Source organism: Tasmannia lanceolata, unplaced genomic scaffold (assembly GCF_043159265.1).
Source record: "Tasmannia lanceolata isolate RefF3 unplaced genomic scaffold, GAP_Taslan_0.1 ptg000018l, whole genome shotgun sequence".
Taxonomy (NCBI): Eukaryota; Viridiplantae; Streptophyta; class Magnoliopsida; order Canellales; family Winteraceae; genus Tasmannia; species Tasmannia lanceolata.
The window spans coordinates 14,881,049-14,896,821 of record NW_027518695.1 but is presented as its reverse complement, the minus strand read 5'-3'; the positions used below and the strand labels follow the sequence as shown (position 1 = coordinate 14,896,821).

The window sequence follows — 15,773 nt, the reverse complement described above, 5'->3', positions numbered from 1 at the left end:
ATTTAGTTTTGGATTCACATGAGGGAGCTAGGAATTAGCACTATGAGGGGCGGAAAATAATATGATTATGTTTAATTTAGAGGAATATTATCATAAATCAAACGGCCACCTCAAGTAAAAATTGAAGTGGGTTGGTTCACATTATATTTTTAGTGTGTAAAAGAGAAAGAAATTTTAGGAATATTTTTCCTTTACAAACTTTTTCAGAAAATTTGGGCCAATAAACGGCCGGGGCCCTCACCATCAGTTGTCACAATCTGGATCGGAGACGATTTACAAGGTGCAACCTATTTACACTGTGGCCCAACAAATGAACAGTTTGGATCATCCTATGAAGTGGGTTACATAGTACTTTTGAAAAATACTGGACTAAACGCACTCAACATATAAAATCTCAGTTAAATCACGAACAATCTTCGGCCATAGGGTGTAAAATAGTGGGCCCCGCCCATAAGAACATGAGTTTTAAATAGTGGCCCACTACAAAGGTGTAAATTGTGACGGGAGATGGTGGACCCCAGCTATCAAAACATGAAGTGTAAGAAATGGCAGGCACCAACATGCTATAACAACCTTCTCCCCTATTTGTCATGGGATACCTACATGTGATGCCCTGTCGGCATCTATCCTACGAAAGTTCCTCCATCTCTTGTTCTATTCTCTACATTCATTTCTTCAGTTTTTAGTTTCTGCAACCAGTCCTAGTCATGCAATCCTACCCATTGAACTAACAACTAGATTTGCTTCAAATTCTAGAATCCCTTTCAAGCACCATCCACACATCCAAGTTTCAAATTGATCCGAAGGTGGGATCTGGAACTGAGATCAGATTGGGACTATAACTTTAATTTTTCACATAATGAATACTGCCCAGTTCTAGATTTTAAAAAAAGGAGAAATTATATAGTGGCCGCCCTTTACATATAAAGGGCGGAGAGAGAAAAAATCAAACACTTTGATTTTTGATAAAGGTAAAAGTCAAAAAAGAGAATTTGACCTGGATCAAATATTAAGGAGGAGGTTTTTTTCTGTCTCTCTGCCTTGTTGTTTGACGGTCGGCCACCATATAAAAACCTCTTAACAAAAACCTCTTAACAAAGTGCCTTAAACTGAAATCAATACCCAAATATTCCCTCAGTCAACAAATAAAATAAAATATTTACAGTCCTCCAAAGTCAACGAATTAGAGAACTTATTATTTTTTATTCTCTCTCTTCCGTCTCTTTTTCCCTTTCAGCCTTGAACGCTGTACATGGTTTAAGGATGTTCTACATCATTAAGAACCATAAAACAAGTTATTGACTTGACTATTTCTAAGCTCATAAGATAGACAATATGCTAAAAATTATTGAAACACGAAGAGAGTCATTAATTTATGGACATATTTTATGAAACCAGCTATCATATCTTCATGAATCGGGTTCCCTATGAATGCAATATACTTATATGCATAGAGATATTCATGCACCAACTTGAGGGGGTAAGTGTTGCACTTTTGAAATTTTAGGAGTACCATTCTCAGCAAATATTTTGGAATGACATAGCATTGTTTTTTGTGGCCCTTTTTCTGAATAGGGTTCCCTATGACTGCAATAAACAGAAAGATATTCGTGCACCAACTCAAGCAGGGGAAGTGTTAGACACTGCAATTTTAGGAGTACCATTCTATGCAAATATTTTGGAGTGGCATAGCATTACTTTTTGTGGCCATCCCCACATTGTTTCCCTCACATCATAGCTTAAGACCCTCATGCGGCCCATTTTTTAAATTGATTGCCATAGAGAACATTAAGCTTTGTGTGACCCATAATGATGAGCGCGTTAATTCCAAATGCCAAGCTGAATTTTGACGACCATAGGTGCACAAACCTCTAATAAGCAACCAAAAAGCTCGTGGATGGGGTAAAAAAAAAAAAAAGTTCTCCAACATTAGTTCCCAAAAGGGCACCTTCACCTACTGAACAATGAATTTCCAAGTGTCATACCATCTATGGATGACAAATCCTTAATTTAAAGAAACCAAGTGAACCTTTGTCTATCATATATGCATTGCCAAAAATAAAGTCCTTTATCACTTCAAACAAGTGAACAACTTGGTTGGCATTATCTTGTGGTGCCAGGAACAACTTAATCATTCGCAAATACCCATGATCGAGTTATTATCCTATGCAAACGTTTTATTAGACATTCACATATTGCCGACTATATAGTGCTTTACACAAGGGTCTGAAAAAAATGCAATATAGCCGTGATGAACGCTAATAGCAAAGAAGGTAAAAACAAGAGGATGTTGCAAACTTTATATTTTCTTGGGCATCTAAGCATATATACCTCCCTGCAAACTACTGGTGGGGGCGAATATCGTCTTAAGGAGAGCGTTTACTCGCCTTGAAGCATCTTCTTATCTTCTTCTCAACCACTACACGAATTAATTTCCAACAATAATGAAATTTATAGTAGTAATAACTATGGCTATACCATGCTCTGCAGTTTTAGAGAGTTCTACAATCTAACCATAGTACCACATACATATGTACAAGTAAACACCTTCCAATTCTCATCTTTACACGCCCACGAATCTTAATATTAAACAAATGGACATGCAAATTACTACAAAATCCCAAAAAATTGAAAATAAACCATAATTCATTTATGTATTTAAAAAATTGGTATTGTGGGGACAAACATATTAATCCGATTAAAAATAAAAAATGACTTGGTGGCCATTATCTTGTGGTGCCAGGAACTAATTCAAATGCAAATAACTATGTGTTATTCTCCAATGCAACGTTTTATTAGACATTAACAAGTCAAACACTGACAGCTATTTAGTGCTTTACACAAGGGTCTGGAAAAATGCAGTATAACCATGATGAAATCTTATAGCAAAGAAGGGAAAAACAAGAGGAAGTTGGGAACTTTATCTTTTCTTGGGCATTTAAGCATCTCTCCCAACTTGTAACTTAATGTTAGTATTACAAGCAAATGTTCTCGCTAAATAAGAGATCTTTTCATACAACTATTATCATCAACGTCTGGAATTTTCAGCATTGATATTTGGATCTAGGTCAAGGCAACTCGAATAAATCTCCAAATTATTATAGACCAAAATTAATTTATACAAAAAAAACCTTTATATGGGGACAAATTTATTAATCTCATTTAAGAGAAAACTGTAAGATTATGGAAACCCCAACCAGTGTGTTTTTAACCCCCCATCACAAACAAAATACAACCTCAAACCACCTCCTCCAGTAAATCGAAAAAATACAGAGACAAAACCCTATAGCTTATTTAGATGATGAACCCAAATTCCGATTCCGGTGAAGAATCTGACCACTAGACGAACTCACAGCATCGCCAATCAGATTGCCCAGCCCCAAATTGATTGCTGGGCTCCGTTTCTGATTCTCCTCATCGTCATTCTCATTTTCGTCATTACCGCCGAATTTGAATTCCATTCTCTCATAATAATGACCGTAAATGTATTCACGCCTATACTCATTTTGGTCATTGGAGAGGATTATGTGTCCGTGCCACTGCCACACCCGATAGTCTGAAGCCCTCTCATCATAGAATGCAATGTACATATGGTGACCTCCAATTGTAACGCCCTGAGGAGAATTCGGGTTTAGAGACTCGGTCTTCCCACTGTCGATTATTCGAATAATCTCGCTCTCTAGCCTCCATTCTTCGTTGGTAAGCCTCTGTCGGTAGGTGGTGTTGTTGTTGCTGTTGTAAGAAGCCATGTTTGGTCGGTTATTAATGCACTTGGGTGGGACTATGGGAGAGCTCTTTTAGCTGATAATTGAAAGTACGCCCTTTAGTTTGGCATTCTTCAATTAATAGTGGGCGAAACCATGCTCTCACAATCGGGAAAGATTTTATGATGGCAAGAATAGGCATACCCCCGTATCTATGAAGATATATGTAAGGATTTGGCGTGGGTTTCCGTATCCAACAAGATATATTTGGATTTCACGTGCGTTCCCGTTGCAATTCCTCATGAGTCATGGCTGGTTGGAAGAAAAAACGAACAGAATTAGAGGTAGAATAGAAATAAGCAAAATGAAAGGGGAAATGTTGGAATCTGTTTCTTCCATGTTATTTCGGAGAGGAATGAGATTTTTATTAGATTTTTTTGAGAGGAATGATGGACAGAAGGGCACCCTTGCAAAAAAACAGTCACAAGGGCGCCCTCATTGGTCCCCAGCAAGAAAATTGCACAAAAACAAGGGAAATGTTGTCAGCACTACTGTATTTTGATGAGGACACTCCTCACTTTATTAAAAGTATGGTATGGTCGGCACCCTAGGATGATTCAAACCATCCATTAGATGGGCCACACTCTAAATAGGTAGTGCCCCAAAAATAATTTCCATAGGTTGATCCTAACCCTCTGATCTGAAGGATAGAGGGTTGATCATAAACCTCTATAGATAGGAGGGTTAGGATCAACCTATGAAAATAATTTTTGGGGCACAACCTATTTAGACTGTGGTACATCTAATGGACGGTTTGGATCATCCTATGGTGCGGCCATACCGTACTTTTAATAAAGTGAGGAGTGCCCTTCATCAAAATACAGTAGTGCTGATAATATTTCCCAAAAAAAATGCAACGTTGACAACTGTAATCATCAATGCACTTGGATTATAAGGAGCAATAGGAGCACCCTTGTAACTGGTTTTTTTGCAAGGCGCCCTTCAGTCTATCTTTCCCTTTTTAAGAATTAGTTTTTTATTGAGGAACAGTAGACTCAAGGGCGCCCATGCAAAATAAAGCTGAAAGGTTGCTCCAATTGGTCCACATCATTTAAATGTGCTTAAAAGGAAAAAATCTGGGTTGCAAACATGATGTGGACCAAAGGGAGAGCCTTTTCGCTCTATTTGCAAGGGCGCCCTTGAATCTAGAATTCCTCTTTTTTATTTTAATATTTTTACATTGAGTTTATTGGAACCTGATTAGGAATTGAAATAGCGCATCGACTCCAATATATTCCTGAATTTGGCAATCCAAATAAAGCATAAGGTTTGGGCTCCGTTTGATTTTGATAACAGATTGTGAGTCCCAAACCTATTATTGGACTCAAAAGTAAATGTAAATTTGAGTCTAGTAATCAGTTTTGGACACACGCTAGGCTAGGAATTTGCTCGAGCAGGGGTAGACAATGGTTTTTATACAATAATCAATAAATTATTATAATATCCACCAAAATAGCTAATAATTTTTCCTAAAAAACTGTCATTTTTAACTGACAATCCACATTAATACTATCAGAAACCTAATTCTTAGATTTAAGTCCCATACACAAAAACCTAACCTAAGCCTTGTACATTTCCGATTTTATATACAAAATCAAAACAAATTCTCGTATTCACGCAAAGGCACAATTAGTGGGTGCCTCACAAAAACTTGAGTGTGCCAAAAGAGAAAGACACAAAACATTAGATTGGAAATTTGAATAGGAGTCTCTTTTGAATTTTTGAAACAAAGGAGAAAATAAGAATAACACGTAGCAAAATAATATTTAGAACAAGCTTTCAATATTTTTCTTTTTCTCTTTTTTAACAATTGATAAACCGGTTTTCAATTTTGTTGAGACACAAAGATAGGAAAATGTGGATATCTATTACATCTCAGCAATTGAGAAATAATCCTCAAAACTAAGCACAAAAGAAACCCAAATGTTACGGATCTGTTAATTAAAGACCAATAAGCATAGTCATGGGAAATAATAATTTCATAAGCTTTCTTAGAATTAAAGAATGCACAACAAAAAGCTTTTAGAAAATGGAGTGATTTTGAACTCACTAAGATACTTTCATGAAACTTATGATTAGATTAGGAAAAATTCAGAGATGTATCTCTCAGAGAAAGCCTAGAGAAAAATAAAAGTACACAATCACTAAAGTTCAAATCATGAAGAGTAATTGAAACTGAAACATTCAACATTATCGGAAATAAGAAAAACTCAGAAGAATCCTATTTTAAAGAAATTTTGGAACTCAAATTGAGAAAATGCACTTGAAATATGTAGAGATCCAGAAAATTCAAAACCTTCATCAAGAAGGAATCCATTCGATTTAATAGGTAAAATCAATAAACCATAACCTTGATCATGAAACCCTAGATCCAGAAAAAGGAAAACCATGATCATGAAATCTTTTTAAGCCCCAAAACCATGTCATTTTTTGCTACCATTTTCAACACACAAGCCATATAAGAACTACCATATTCGATAGGGGGTTTGAGAGAGAGAGAGAGAGAGAGAGAGAGAGAGAGAGAGAGAGAGAGAGAGAGAGAGAGCATACCTTAGGGCTTAGCTGTCATCGTCGATAGGGAAAACTAGACGCCTTGAGAGAGGGGAAATCGAAGAGATGGGAGTGGAGATCAATTTTGCAAAGGAAAAATTTCCGCTAATGGGTTTTGGAAATGAATTAGAATCGTGTCTCTCTTTGTAGTAAATTAAAAATCGAAGAGGGGTAAAGGTAATTTTGACATTTTAAGTAAGTAGGTATGACTCATCCAAAAATTTCCAGGGGTCCAATTGCCCCCACTCACTCCCTTATTGCTAAGAATCCAAAACAAGCAGGGCCTTACCCGTATCTTCGTGGATAGGGGTAAAATCTTTACCGATAGCGAGAGCATATTTTGGGGCATTATATATTGAGGAATGTCACTTTAAAGGCGCCCTTGCAAATATTAGCTACAAGGGCACTCCCATTCAAGTGCATTAATAACATAGCAAATATGGGTTCTTACAACAGCGACAACAACTCCTCCTGTGACTACCTCCAGCGTCTTGCCAACGAAGAATGGAAGCTAGAGAAGGAGAATATTAGGATAATCGACAGTGGGAAGACCGAGACTCTAAACCCTAATTCTCCTCTGGGCTTTACAATCAGAGATCACCATATATACATTGCATTCTGTGCTGAGTGGGATTTAGACCATTAGGTGTGGCAGTGGCACGACCACATAATCCTCTTCGATGACCAAAATGGGTATATGCGTGAGTATATCTACGGACATTATGATGAGAGAGTGGATTTCAAATTCGGCGGTAATGACAAAAACGAGAATGATGAGGAGGAGAATAAAAAACAGAGCCCAGCCATGAATTTGGGGCTGGGCAATCTGAACGGCGATAGGAATTCGCTTAGTGGTCAGATTCCATGGCCATTCTTATGCCGTCATAATTTGCTCAATTATAGGGTTTGTATAAAGATTGGGGAATGTAAGGAATGATGATGGTTTCTTGCCGGAAATCTTCTACTCTGGCAGGGGAAGGAAAGGAATTGGTTTTGAGAAAGGGAGGGTCGAAGGAGAGGTTGTTGGTGTCGGAAGAAGAACTCATTGTGCTTTGTTTCTCCTCACTTTTGATGGTGAAGCTATTTATAATGCGCCATCCCTTCAAAAAATGGCAAATTGAAGAAATATTTTTTAGGATTTTTGTAGATTGCACGAATATCATACTCGAATCAACAAAGATATGTTAAGGATTTCGGGTGTGTTTCGAAGGCAATGGAATTAACATACTCGAATCCTCCAAGATATATAAATCGCTTGCGATTCCATTGCAAGAATGAGGCACTGGAATCGGGGTCCAATTCTGATTCTGATTGTAGATAACTCTAATTAGTTCGAAAAATGAACAAAATTAGGGTTAGAAATGACTTCAGAGAAGAATTAAAGGGGAAATGTGTTTCCTGCCCCATATGTGGTATTTTGATTCCAGAATGAAAATTTTATTAGATTTTTTAAAATCAATTTTTTATTTTAATTTTTTACATTGAGTTGATAGGGAACCAAAATATGAATTGAAATAGGACGTGGTTGATTTTCTTAGTGTTGAACCGCATCGGTCTAAATTTCAGATTGATACAATGGTCCTATTTGAAATTGGGGAGATCATATTTTAAATTTCAGATTTCTTGTTTCTAATTTCTGGATTTTAAAAAAGTTCCTTAAACTGAATTAAATACCCTAATATTCCCTCAATCAACAAATAAAATAAAACATTTTCAGTCCTCCAAAGTCGATCAATTAGAGATCTCTTTAATTTTCTTCTTTCTCTCTTCCTTCTCCTTTTCCCTTTTGAGTGTTGGACTTTGTACATGGATTAAAGATGTTCTACATAATTCATTAAGAAACAGAAAACAAGTTTTTGACTTGACTATTTCTAAGCCTATATGATATGTAATACACTAAAAATTATTAAAAAGGGAAGATTCATTAATTTATTTTGAAACTACCAGTTACTTAAGTTGTTGGAGATGGCATTACTTTAACACTCTCCGTCACGTGTGGCCCCTCTTTCTAGGGTTGGCTTACACGTGGCACATGTGTCCCTCTTTTGGGTTTGGCCATTGCATGTGTATTTTTGTTATCTGGGAGGTTTGAACTAAGGACCTTTGCTCTGATACCATATGAAACTACCAGTTACTCCATAAGCTTATGCTGTTGGAGATGGCGTTACTTTAACATTTATGGACATAATTTATGGTAATCAACGAGCTATCACATACTTTCTGAATCGGTTTCCCTATTGTTAAAGTATAAGCTTATGGTGTGGTATGGCCCGCACCATAGGATGATCCAAACCGTCCATTAGATGGGCCAGAGCCTAAATAGGTTGTGCCCCAAAAAACTAGAATACTAGTTCTAGTGAACTGGAATCACAAGTGTTTACCTAAAATTAGAATCTTCAAACTCCACGCTGAATATAATTTTAACGAATTTGTTTATACAATACCCACATCAACATTTCAAGAAAATGTTCCTGCCAGTCAAAATATGTTCTATTATCTAACCATAAATGTTGATAATTAACACATATGGTTAGACCATGCTCACATTCACATTCCAGGAAAGTTCTTCCACTTCTCATCTTTACATGCCTATGAATGTTAATATCATATTACTACAAAATTCCCAGAAACTGAAAAAAACCAAAATTAATTCATATAAAAAAACCTTTATATGGGGGCAAATATATTAATCCCATTTAAGAGAAAACTGTAAAATTAAGGAAACCCCAACAAGGGTATTTTTAACCCCCCATCACAAACAAAATACAACCGCAAACCAGCCCCTCCGGTAAATAAAAAAATACAAAAAAATACAGAAAAAAAAACCCTATACTTTATTTCGATGACGAACCCGCATTCCGATTCCGGTCAAGAATCCTACCATTGAACGAACTCGCATCGCCAATTAGATAGCCCAGCCCCAAATTCATGGCTCGGCTTCATTTCTGATTCTCCTCATCGTAATTCTCGTTTCCGTCATTCATACCGAATTCGGAATCCAATCTCTCATAATAATGTCCATAAATGTGTTCCCGCCTATACCCATTTTCCTCATCGGAGAGGATAATGTGGTCGTGCCACTGCCACACCTAGGGCTGCAACTTGGGTCGGGTTTTACAAGACCCGCATCGACCCAACCCGAAAATAGCTTGGGTTGGGTTCATGTTTCTCGGGTTTCGGGTCGAGCCGGGTCTACGATCCAAAAGCCCGCATGAATCTCGGTTCGAGCCGGGTTTGAAGGGGCCCGACCCGACCCGAGTTACTTAAGTTATAATGTGTATTTTTTTTTCTCTAAAACTTTGTTACTTTAAAAGTGAAAACTTAAAAGTAAAACTCACGAACGCACGCAATCACAGGGACTATTTCCATCTTTTGTTCGTTTCCCCCCTTTAGCTCTATGGTTTCAAGTTTCAACTAAATAGTTAATGCACTAAATAGTTTGTTGTTTATCTCATATGAGTATAATCATTTTCAAATGGTAATGCATCAATTTATTCTCTTTGGACTAGTTATTATATAATCATTTTCCAACTAGAGTTTGCCATGCTTGAGTTTTTCTACTTCTATGAGTTGAGTTGCCTTGCCAAACAAGAGTTTTCCTTAAAAAATTGCGTCACCGTAAAAAATAAAGTACTCGGTATTCCCATTATCGATTATCCTAATAATCTCCCTCTCTAGCTTCAATTCTTCGTTGGTAAGACGCTTAGATGAGGAGTTGTTGTTGCTATTGGAAGAAGCCATTTTTGCTCTTGGTATTAATGTTCTTGGATGGGGGAGCTCTTTTAGCTGATATCTGCAAGAACGCCCTTTAGTTTGGCATTCCTCTATTTATAATGCTCCAAAGTATGCTCTCACTATCGGCAAAGATTTTATGAACCCAACAATAGGCGTACCCCTACCCATCAAGATATATTTGGATTTCGCGTGCGTTCCCGTTGCAATTCCGCATGACTGGTTGGAAAAAACAACAGAAGAGAATTAGAGGTACAAAGCAAGATGTTATTTCGGAATGAAATTTTTATTAGATTTTTTTTAGAGGAATGATAGACTGAAGGGCACCCTTCCAAAAACATAACTCTCATTGGTCCCCAGCAAGAAAGTTACACAAAAGGAATATGAAAATAACGTTGACAACTGTAATCATCAATGCACTTTGCTTATAAGGAGCAATAGGAGTGTCCTTGTAACTGGTTTTTTTGCAAGGCGCCCTTCAGTCTATCTTTCCTCTCTCTCTCTCTTTTTTTTTTTAATTCGTTTTTTATTGTGGAACGCTAGACTTAAGGGTGCCATTACAGAATAAAGCCGAAATGGTGCTCCAATTGGTCCACATCATAATATATGTGCTAAAAGGGAAAAAATCCCGGTTGAGTAAAAATGACATGGACCAATGGAGTGCCCTTTCCTCTCTATTTTGCAAGGGCGCCCTTGAGTCTAGGAATCATCTTTCTTATTTTACTTTTTCCTCATCGACTCTCTTTCCTGATTTCAATCATCCAACACAACCTTAAGGTTTAAGGGGCGTTTGTTTTAGATTTTGAGAACGGATTGTGAGTCCCAAGCCAAGTATTGGACGCAAAAGTAAATGTAAATCTGAGTCCAATAAATTATTATTATAATATCCACCAAAATAGTTAATCATTTGTCCTAATAAACTCATTTTCAACAGACAATCCACATTAATACTATCCGAAACCTAATTCTTAGATTTAAGTCCCAAACACAAAAATATAACCTAAGTCTCCTACATTTTCGATTTTATATGCAAAATCAAAACAAATTCATATATTCACACGAAGGCACAATTAGGCCCTGTTCGTTTAAAGAATATGACACCCAATTATGAGTGCCCAGCCGATTATTGGAATTAAAATTATGTTTAAATTTGAGTCCAACAATCAGTTTGGCAGTCGCAATCGGTTGTAATAATCTTAAACGAACAGGGCCTCAGTGGGTGACTCACAACAACTTTAACTGTGCCAAAAGAGATAGATATAAAACATTAGATTGGAAATTTGAATAGTAGCTAGTCTCTTTTGAATTTTTGAGACAAAATAGAAAATGATAATAACACGTAGTAAAATGATATTTAGAACAAGCTTTCAATATTTTTCTTCCCTTTTTTTTTTGAACACTTGATAAACAGGTTTTCAATTTTGTTGACACACGGAGATAGGAAAATGTGGATATCTATTAGATCTCAACAATTGAGAAATAATCCTCAAAACTAAGCACAAAAGAAACACAAATGTTACGGATCCGTTAATTAAAGGCCAAAAATATAATCATGGGAAATAATAATTCCATAAGCTTCTTAAAATTAAAGAATGCACAACAAATAGATTTTAGAAAATGAAGTGATCTTGAACTCACTAAGATACTTTCATGAAATTTATAATTAGATTAGGAAAAATTCAAGGATGTATCTCTCAGAGACAGCCTTGGAGAAAAAAAAATTACACAATTACTGAAGTTCAAAATCATGAGCAATTGAATGTGAAACATTCAACATTATCAGAACTAAAAACACTCAGAATTATCCTATTTTGAAGAAATTTTGGAACTCAAATTGAAAAAATGCACTTGAAATATGCAGAGATCCAGAAAATTCAAAACCTTAGCAAGAAGGAATCCATTCGATTCAATAGGTATAATCCAGTCAAAAATAACCCACAACCTTGATCATGAAACCCTAGATCCAAAAAATAAAATAAAATCATGATCATGAAATCTTTTTAGGCCCCAAAACCATGTCATTTTTTGCTACCATTTTCAGCACACGAGCCATACAAGTACTGCCATATTCAATAGGGGGTTTGAGAGAGAGAGAGAGAGAGAGAGAGAGAGAGAGAGAGAGAGAGAGAGAGAGAGAGAGCATACCTTAGGCCTTAGCCGTCACCGTCGGATAGGGAAAACTTGATGCCTTGAGAGAGGGGAAATCGAAGAGATGGGAGTGGAGATCAATTTTGAAAAGGAAAATTTTCCGCTAATGGGTTTTAGGAAATGAGTTAGAATTGTCTCTCTTTGCAATAAATTAAAACTCAAAGAGGGATAAATGTTTTTGAAAAGGAAAATTTTCCGCTAATGGGTTTTAGGAAATGAGTTAGAATTGTCTCTCTTTGCAATAAATTAAAACTCAAAGAGGGATAAATGTAATTTTGACATTTTAAGTAAGTAGGTAAGAAGACTCCAAAAATTTTAAGTGGGTAGGTAAGACTCCTCCAAACATGAGTTCTTACAACAACAACAACAGCAACAACTCCTGTGACTACCTCGAGCCTCTTGCCAACGAAGAATGGAGGTTGGAGAGGAAGATTATTTGAATAATCGACAGTGGGAAGACCGAGACCCTAAATCCTAATTCTCCTCAAGGCGTTACAATTGGTGATCACCATATATCCATTGCATTCCATGTTGATAGGGATTCAAACAATCGGGTGTGGCAGTGGCATGACCACATAATCCTCTCTGATGAGCAAAACAGGTATAGGCAGGAATACATTTATGGACATTATTATGAGAGATTGGATTTCGAATTCGGCAGGAATGACAAAAAATGAGAATGACGATGATGAGAATAAAAAAAATGAAGCTAAGCCATGAATTTGGGGCTGGGTGTAGACACCCCATTTTGACCGCTCCCTTATTAAATTTGTTTGATCGAAAGCTTGCCAAATCAGTTCATTAGGGTCCCAATCTTCATCCTAGGATAGGTTAGGGTCCCACCATGGTCCCTGCAAAATTTCGTCAAGATCCGAGCTCATTCACTTAGCCAGCAAACCGAAACAATAAGCGTGATGCGAATCCGGAAGGGGGATGTATTAGTTAAGTCGGGGGTTGTCCACGGAAAAGGGGGGCAAATATATCATTTTTTTGTAAAAAAGGAGAGATCATTTTCGTTTTCGAGCAGAGAGGAGAGAAGGAGGAGATTTTGAAAAAAATAAAAATAAAAAATCTCAGATCTGGATCTGAGATTTTGAGAGAAAATCTCAGATCTGGATCTGAGATTTTGAGAGAAAATCTCAGATCTGGATCTGAGATTTTCAGAAATTATCTAGGGTTTTTCTTGTTTTTTCGAAAAGAAAAAGAGGGGAGATGATTTTTCGTTGTCGAACAGAGAGGGATAGGATTTTCTGAAAAAAAGAGAGAGCCGAGAGAGAGAGAGAGAGAGAGAGAGAGAGAGAGAGAGAGAGAGAGAGAGAGAGAGAGAGAGAGAGAGAGAGAAGAAGATCGAAGGAGAAGAAGGTGGCCATTGATTCCGGCCATTCTTCGGCCTCATCAACCCCAAACCTCCGGCCATCTTCCCACACCATCAAAACCTTCACCTCTTCTCTGCGAACCCAGACGATTCGTCGTCTTCTCCGGCCACTACCCACCGGATTCCTCAAATCCCTCATCCCATCCACCTTTATAATCCCAAGCCAAATCCATTTCAAAACCTATTACCCCAAACCCATTTCACCATTTCCTTTGATTTCAGCCACCATTACCTCCACCCATCTCTGGTCAATACCCATTTTCTCCGATCGACCCCAACTCCGGTCGCACCTCCATCTTCACAACCCCATTAAACCCTCCTCCATTTCTCCTCCATCTTCGTCAGCCAGCACCATCGCCATCTCCATCGATTCCGGCAAGCTTGCCAGAATCCTACCTCCCTACCCAAATCAACCACCACACCATCACCTCCATTTCTTTCGTTACCTCCTCCATTAAATCCGCCCTACCCCGTACCTCTATTTGGCTGAGCCATTCCATCCACTACATAACCCTCTCCAAAATCCATCTACCCCAGATCCGATCTATCTCTCCCACCTTCAAATTCTACTTAAAAGCTTTCAATGAGACCCTATATTCGGAGGTTTCTCTATTGTTCTTTTTTACAGATCTGAGAAATTAAGAAAGAAAGAGAATAGCAGAGAGAGTAGAGAATAGGAGAGAAGAGAATTGGTCATTTTCTTCGGCAAGTCCTCCGGATTCCGACCATCCTTTACTTATCCCAAGTAGATCCGGAGATTTCCCTTCTTCAATTGGGGTTTGGCAGAGAAGGAATATGTGTTCTCCTTCTTTAGTGAGTCCGCCGGAGCTCTGGCAGAAATCAAGGGGATTAGCTCTGTTTGCTTGATGAGGTGAGCTTAAGAAAAGAAAGAGCGAAGGTAAGAAGCATAATTCAACAAAAAAAAAATCAGGTATCTTCTCTGTTCATCTTCAATACAGCTTTTGCTTTGAATTTACCCTGAATTCTTATGATTTTGGCGCTTGTGTCGAGATAATCGAGCTTCTAAATATGTTTGTTATTTAGCTTGTTTTAATTCTGTGTTTTTGATTCTCGAAATCTGGATAAACTGATAAAGTTTAGTGATACTCTTGTTTTAATTGAAGCTAGTGGTTTGGTTTGGATTGGGTAATATTGTTGCTGGATCATGGACTTGTTCAAATTTCACATGTTTTTAATAAGCACCTTACAACAGGGAAGACCATGAACATGGTATTATTTCAAGTTACATGTTGATTGGCCTTCATTGAGATTAATCACATTGGAAGGCTGATACTTGACCCCCCATATCATTAGAGCATGGTCATGGGTCTGTCATTCGGTCTGTGACTTTCCTTGTGATTTGTGTGTTTGTAATTCTTGAAGTGATTTTTGCACCTCTACATGAGGACTCATGGATCTTGCATTCTGCTTTGATTTAAACTATATATTTTTCAAGAGTATTCTAAATGATTATAAATTTGAATGATTGCTATTGCTAAAACAGGTTATCTTGGTTGTCAATTAAATTCCCAACTTGTGTTATTAATTGTCGTTGTCCAATCTGTTGAAGATCAATGTAATAGAATAGAGGGTTGGTTGCTATTATCTTCATACACCTCATGTACTCATGTGTATGTGAATTGCATAGTTTGTCATGCCCAGTTTCACAATATTGAATCTTGAATTCTCCTCAAAAGGTTTAAAACTTGTGCTTTTAGAGATTCATCTTATTTGCTAAGAGTCGGGCCTTTATGTTTCTTGGCGTTCTATTTCCCCAAAAATATTCTTGTCCTCACTTTGAGATGGTATACCAATTTTGTTGTTGCTCAGAGAATCCATGGGAGGTGATATTCTAACGATAGCCTGGAGGTGACATTGAACATATGTTTAATGGCATTCATTTTTGAAGTTTAAGACTTTGTGATGCCATTTTCCTTCATAGAGGTTCAGCAGTTAATCAAGCAACCTGACAATAGTAATGGGATACTAGTGCACAAAGTAACAAAGTATGACCTTGAAAGTGACAGTACATCCTAGCACGATTATTTGAATAGTGTAGTTTGGTTTTCCTGTGCTCAGATTATAATGGAATATTTTGCTTCAGTACTCTCATAAAAGCTTGACATCAATACCATTGTTATCAATGATTAGGGATTTTCATCAGAATATCGCCTCTCGTGGTTTCCCCCAAACTTGTTTTAAAT

General features: G+C 37.3%; 1 protein-coding gene across 1 annotated transcript; it reads right to left on the bottom strand.

The window, feature by feature from the left end:
• Window positions 1-3,290: 3,290 nt before the first annotated feature.
• LOC143850087 (uncharacterized) lies at window positions 3,291-3,749 on the bottom strand. Its single transcript, XM_077359399.1, has one exon. It carries the CDS (start codon window positions 3,747-3,749, stop codon window positions 3,291-3,293), a length of 459 nt encoding a protein of 152 aa, XP_077215514.1.
• Window positions 3,750-15,773: the final 12,024 nt, after the last annotated feature.

Bases quoted from the DNA above. Each gene is read 5' to 3' on its own strand.
- LOC143850087 (XM_077359399.1), bottom strand. From the start codon at position 3,749: ATGGCTTCTTACAACAGCAACAACAACACCACCTACCGACAGAGGCTT.